Source organism: Cibotium barometz, chromosome 7, assembly GCF_041138505.1.
Source record: "Cibotium barometz isolate CiBa-2024 chromosome 7, ASM4113850v1, whole genome shotgun sequence".
Classification (NCBI taxonomy): domain Eukaryota; kingdom Viridiplantae; phylum Streptophyta; class Polypodiopsida; order Cyatheales; family Cibotiaceae; genus Cibotium; species Cibotium barometz.
In genome coordinates, this window is record NC_141052.1 from 36,096,316 (window position 1) to 36,103,639 (window position 7,324).

At 35.6% G+C, this 7,324-nt stretch overlaps 1 protein-coding gene across 1 annotated transcript; it reads left to right on the plus strand.

Annotated features, from left to right (window-relative positions):
* Positions 1-5,839: 5,839 nt before the first annotated feature.
* Positions 5,840-6,572, plus strand: LOC147636935 (uncharacterized). Its single transcript, XM_086800988.1, has one exon. The coding sequence runs from the start codon at positions 5,865-5,867 to the stop codon at positions 6,570-6,572; it is 708 nt and encodes a 235-aa protein (XP_086657114.1). The 5' UTR covers positions 5,840-5,864.
* Positions 6,573-7,324: the final 752 nt, after the last annotated feature.

A 7,324-nucleotide genomic window follows, 5' to 3' on the forward strand; every position in this document is an offset into this window, starting at 1 on the left:
CTCTCAAGGATTATCATTCTTAAAATATACTTAGATCATATGTGACTTTTCCATGGGAAGACAATTTATGGTGTGCAAGTTTAGAGAATGTTTTAGCCACATGGTCGAATCCTCTCAAGGCTTATCGTTCTTAAAATATTTACAGGCCATATGTAACTTTTCCAAGGAAGACAATTTATAGTGTAGAGAATGTTTTAGCTGCATGGTCAAATCCTCTCAAGGTTTAATGTATTGCAGGCATAGTATGAATAAGATTTGGTTGGTGCAAAGTTTATGTCCACGTGGTAAGTAGAATAGTTATTAATATATTGGGAAGCACAAATGTTAGTGCATGCACAAGCAATAATTTTGGATGCAAAATTGAATAATCATATACCAATAGTTGGTATTATGGCCTAAATGTAGTGCACATTTTGTCAGTAATATACATCAAGAAGTAACTAATATGAGTTGTGTCAAATTAAAAAGTAGATTTGAAAAGAGTAGATTTATCCATATAATGAAAAGTAAAGGTCGTGAAAATAGAATAGCAAGATATGAATCTTATTTTATATGGCATTAATATTAGAATAGCCTCAACACCTTGAAATATCTATGTAGACATAGGAACTCTTTTAGCAAAGCAATAAATGATGCAAAATGAGTAATCCTATGTAACTAACTTATTGCTTTCTATGCTGTCTTATAAAAAAATATATCAATAAATTAATATTATATTTAATAACATAATATTTAATATTTAATATTTAATATAATATTTAATAATATAACTTATTATCATAATATAAAATAATAGAAATTATAATAGTATATTTTAGAATATAATAATATTATAATATTATTCACTATAGTGGTGGATTTCTTGGAAACTCTAAACGACATTTGAGGCACTAGTTGCTATGGGCAATGCTCCCTAATGGGGGTCTAGGAGAGGCAACACCCTTGGTGGGGGTCTGGGGGCAACGTCCCCAGACGGGGGTCTGGGGGGCAGCGCCCCCTGGGGGTATGGGGGCACCGCCCCCCAGTGGGGGGGGGGGGCAACGCCCCCGGACGGGGTAACGCCCCCAGCGGTTGGCGGGGGTCCGGGGGCTGCCGGTAGTCCCCGGCCCCACGGTAAGACCTATGTGTGATATGAAAAAAAATCGATTGCTTAATTCTTATTACGAACTTTGATAAAAGTGATTTTTTAAAGATAATTTCATTTATTGTCAAACGTCCATTTTTTATAAATGTTCTTCATTAAATGTGATATATTCTTGAGAATATATGCTTCATTAAAGAAGACATCCTTTAGTGATGTGAACCTTTTCTAAGAATTTGAATTTGGCCCATGAAAATAAATCAATAAAAGTGATTTTTTAAAGATAATTCCATTTATTGTCAAACGTCCATTTTTTATAAATGTTCTTCATTAAATGTGATATATTCTTGAGAATATATGCTTCATTAAAGAAGACATCCTTTAGTGATGTGAACCTTTTCTAAGAATTTGAATTTGGCCCATGAAAAAAAATCAATTACTTAATTCTTATTTACGAACTTTGATAAAAGTGATTTTTTTAAGATAATTCCATTTATTATCAAACGTCCATTTTTTTATTATTAAAGAAGATATCCTTTAGTGATGTGAACCTCTAAGAATTTGAATTTGGCCCTCTCTTTCTATCTTCTCTCTCTAGGATTTCCCTCTTCTCCTAAAAACGTACTCTTCTTCTTGCTCGCACTTTCGACCCTGGTTTTTGTTCTTGCTCTCTCTGTGATGTTTTCTCTGCATTACGACTCACCTAAGCTCTCTAATCAAAAGATTTAGTTGTGCTTAAGCAAGATTTTGACCCTTCATGTATGCTTCATTTGCATATCTACTTCTTTTCATCTTCTTGTTTCTGTCTTCACACGTCATTGCTGTTTTTTTTTTGTAGTTTTTGGCTATGGAAATTTGAAGTTCTTCTTAAATATTGACGCTAATCAGACGCTAATCAAAAGCGACTTTGCTAGGAAGCTTTGCAACAATAATAGCCATTCACAATATTGACGCTAATCAGAACTTTGCCAGCAAGCATCGTAACCATAGCCATTTAAAGGTAGGCTCTTTGCCTCATGCATGTTCTTTATTTTCTTGATTTTCTGGTTCATAATACTTAATTACATAATTAATCTTTCTTAATCATAATTAGCTAGTAAGATAAATAAGATCATGGAAATGCCTCAAGGAAGTTGACCATATAGACATGTCTGCTCAGATTAAGCAAATTAGAGCAGACATTTCCTTTACAATCCATGCTATAAACTACAAGGTAGTGTCCTTCTTGCAATGATGTTTTATCCATTAAATATTCATATGGCCACTTGTACAACAACACATTTATAGTCTAGAAGACCATGTTGGTATAATCAAATTGCCAACACTAGACCCTAGTGGCATGGAATGTGTTCAAATGGAAAGGACCTCTATTGATATCCATTACTGCTCTGCATTATGACAAGATTTTCAAACTCTACCTTACAATTGAGGACATATTAAGTTTAATTTTTTGGATAAAATTATTTTTTACCTTACTCTATAAGAAAAAATAAATTTTTGGATAAAATTATTTTTTACCTTTCTCTATAAGAAAAAACTTTCCACATGCCATGTTTGTGCCAAGGACATGTTACATTGTTTTCTTCTTGAAATCATACTTCACCTGTGGTACATTTTCACTAACCATATGAATCTAACACAGTCCCCTTTTACATAAGTTTAGACCATATGGACAAAACAATTTTCTATGGTGAACTTATCACCCCTCATTGTCCATTGTATTGCCATTGTAACAAAAATAATATACTCTATAAGGCTATGTTGGTTTGGCCAATTTTCTAGATATAGACTATGGTGGCATGCATCTTCCTTATTTAGAAAGATCAAATGTAATATTTCTCAATTGTTATAAGTTTTGGCATTATTATCGCCAAATTATACCTTACAAATAGGGACATACTAACTTAACCCTTTGGAGGATGAGATTTGGACATATGGTCAAATTCTATATCTCATCAAAATGCATATTGTATTCAACACTTTCTATTTTGAGATGTGAAAATATTATCAACATGCATACTAAAACATGGCGTGATATATCAAGGTCCTCTAGTACTAAAAAAACTTTAGTAAAGACTTTGAAAATTCATGATACTAATAAACATGTATATACTCTCCTTCTTGTGATAAGTATTTCATCCAAACTACATTTTGTATAAGCCATAACACTCTAACTTGGTCCTTTTTTAGATAATATTTCACCAAATAGACAAATCTATAAGCCTATGTTTTTATGTCCAATTTTCTAGGAATAGAATATGGTGGCATGCATCTTCATCAATTGGAAAAGCCAAATTTGATGTTTCTCTCCATTGTGAAAATATCTTGCCATATGGTCAAATTCTAACTTACAAGTTAAACCCTTCTATGATAATATTTGGAAATACATTGGTCAAATCCTATGCATGCATATTATAATCATAACACTATTCTAACTTACAAGTTAAACCCTTCTATGATAATATTTGGAAATACATTGGTCAAATCCTATGCATGCATATTATAATCATAACACTATTGAATAAAGTTTTGGCCATGTGGTCAAAACCTAATATTTCTATGCAATATCTTGCCATATGGTTAAATTCTAACTTAAACCCTTTCTATGATGATATTTGGACATACAAATGGTCAAATCCTATGCATGCATATGGTAATCATAACACTATTGAGTAAAGCTTTGGCCATGTGGTCAAAACTTGATATTTATTTCAAATATATCTTATTTTTTGTACTTATGTAGGTTTATTCAATGGCAAAGAAATCTACTTCGGCAAGGAAGGAGAATCAAATCATTGATGGAGTTAGTGGGGATTTTGTGTGGCCTTGGTTTATGGATGTTTATGACAAAGAAGGAAAAAGGGCAAACAATGTCCTTTTATATGCTTCAAAGCTTGAGGATTCAACATATGATTAAGTTGGGATCATTGAGGGGTTGATGGATGGATGTGCTGGGAAGGAAGGGATCCCATGTATTGTAGTAAAGATCAAGGGAAAGAACATTGAATACAACCTGGATCCCTTATCTTTTCAATCTACACATATAAAAGAGGATGAAGTATACTCTTTGAGAGCAATGGGTTGGAGCCTCCCAGAGGAGAAATCAGGCACACAGGACATAATAGCTACATTTGAGTCTATCAAGCATAGTGAACTTCGACCAAAGAAGAGGACAAAGATTCAAGATGCACAAGCACAATCAATAGCTTCAAACTCACAGGCTCTTGTTGTGAGTGTACCTCCTAACACTCCTCTGGACAACACAAACCAATCTTCAAAGGCACAAGTAATCCAAGTAACACCTTTGGTGTCACTTGAAGTCAAGGGTGTTGAAAGAACCTTTGACTTTCTGGACATGGTTAAGAAGAAGGGTAAAAAGGATGGTTCAGGATTTCACATGTTTGAAAAATACTTTCCATTTGGCTCAACCACACAGTTTCCTATTGATGTTGGTAGATGGTATGAGGCACCACCTTTTTATATGCCTATGTTGGGATTGTGTGCAAAAGTTAACATCATCTTTTGTAAAGAATCCCATGAATCTAGCAACAGCAGCATACCTCATGCTCTTTTTGGAGGAGAGTGATGTGAAGCGACCCATGCATTGGTGACGAGGTGGAAGTGGATAAGCTACATTCTTACTCCTATTGGATCATATCAGGTCTTCACTCAATCCATGCGGCAAAGATCTATATCCTAAGTAGCACTCATCGATGCCTAGCAACCAAACATCTATATGCCACAAGGAATGCAAGAATCTTGGTGGACTGTCCTGCTGAAATGTGCATTGAGCTTTCTAGGATGACAAATATGGAATCCCACAATGTTATGAAGAATGGTCCTTATCTTGAGCAACTTCAACAAGTAAGGGATCAATGGATAGCAGGGTCTCCACCAAAACCTCAACAAGGGCTTGGGTAGTCCTCAAAGAGTACCATGGCAGGTAATGATGTACAACCTTAGCTTGTCTTATTCAAGATGCATTTGGTGTTTTCTTTCTCATTTCATATTTTTATTTTTGATAGAGATTTATAGAATACATTGGAGAAAAGTGTGCATCACGTGATTGTCATATGATAGTGAGCACATAAGAGATATTTGATGGTTGGATTACCATCATGAAGAGATACTCAAAGGGGGAGCTTTCATCTTAAGAGGATACCACCACAAAGAAGGGAAGGTAGCCTTCTCCCGCAACTTTTCGTTGCCTTATGGGTCTAAAGGATGGGGACATCCTCACATTACAAAAGGAAGTTAATGATGGACACATCGTCTTTCTTAGAAACAAATGGGACAAAGAGGATGTTGTTGACATGGAGACAAGAGCAAAGCAAATCAAGCAAGATAGGGTGCTCCATGAGGAGCTAGTTTCTCTCTTCAATGCCTCAACTCATGCTAGCAATAGTATGATAAAGAGTTGGGAAGATCTTGTTGCTGAATACGACATCACCAACGATGTATACACAAAGATTTTAGTTGTTTGCAGTGATTGGGTGTCAAAAAAGCTCACACGTGGGGCTGATGCAGGACCATTGCCAAATGGTGCAAAAAAGACACTGTGAACTTTCTTATTGTGAAGAAGCAAGATCCTCTTCATTCTTCTACTAGCTTACCTTGGCAAGTATATATTGTGGGGTGCAACCTTGAGACATTCGATCTTATATATAATGTGTATAAAGATCCTATTACCATTAGTGTGGTTGTCCTAGAAGCGGCACATGGAGTTGGGGGCATGACATGGGATTCTATCATGTTTGGAAAGGTGGTCTTCACATTGTTAAAAATGACATGTGAGCCTAAACAATTCATTTTGTTGTCATTTCTCAACCGCAAACAAATGGCAGCTATGGAGGAGGCCCTTGAGAATCTTTCATGCAAGTACCATATGCAAGTTGGAAGTGTTGACTTCCTACCAATGGCCAAGAGTCTTGCTTTTGGGGCCATGGATTCATTTGTTGTGTTGACACTTGTGACCATGGAGAAAAGCTTCATCAATCTAGATCGATATGTTGGAAATTCCAACAAGCCATGCATTTTGGATAATGAATCCATTGAAGCCATTGACAAGGAAGAAAAGGATGGAGAGCTTGAAGAAGAAAAAACTATTGCAAAGGCCATATTTAGAAAGAAAAAGAAGGTCATCAAGGCTACAATCAAGGCATTCAATGATGCACATGAGGTTGTATGTGATATATTCTCATGTGGTGTTGCATCAAAGCTCGCATTGGAACATCGCATTAAGACTATTGCAGTGGTGTGCAATAGTCAAGAGCAAAGAGAGATTGAAGTGGCATGTTGGAGAGCCCATGAGAGCGCCAACCCACCTACAAGTGCTCAAGAGGTTCCTCCCATTGGTGCTCTAGCTCTTGACCTACCGCCAGAGGGTGTGGATGAATCAAGCCAAGACATAGCAAATATTATTATGAAAGAGAGGTTGAAGGCTACTTCAACCTCTCTATCTCTAACTTCAACCGCCAGAGGGTGTGGATGAATCAAGCCAAGACATAGCAAATATTATTATGAAAGAGAGGTTGAAGGCTACTTCAACCGCCAGAGGGTGTGGATGAATCAAGCCAAGACATAGCAAATATTATTATGAAAGAGAGGTTGAAGGCTACTTCAGGTGTTTGAACCTCTCTATCTCTAACTTTTGTCAATGAGAACACTATGGTGTAAGGTTGAACTTGTGTTTTGGAGGACGATTTCATGACATAACATTTCCTACATATTTTCTCATTTTGTGGTGCTATCTAAAAAAGCAAGCCTTACAAGCCTATTTCTCTCAGTTTTGTGTTTATTGTTTAAGAGTCCTTATTTCTAGAAATATTTTCATCATATTGTACCTAAAATTGGTTGCAAAAAGTTTGTGCCTTTGTATTAAAATACAAGTATGAAGTACATGATAATGTTGGAAGAAATATTTTCTTGTATGGTATAGCTAGAATGCTTCAATCAATTGCTATTACATTACTTTGATCCAAATGTTGGTATTGGTTTTCTCTAAAGTTTTGTGTCCTTCAATATTTTGCCATGTGGTCAAATATATTAGAAGAAAATGTTTTGTGTCATACAACTACATTGAGTTTTTCAATTTCAATTGCAGTGCTTTGATTGAAACATTGGTATGACTTGTATTATCAAAGGTGTCAATGTGGTGTCTATTGATATTAGGCCACATGATCAAATATTTTTTCTCGCATGTCCTACATGCACATCAATGTGGAATATTGTAGCATGTGTGTA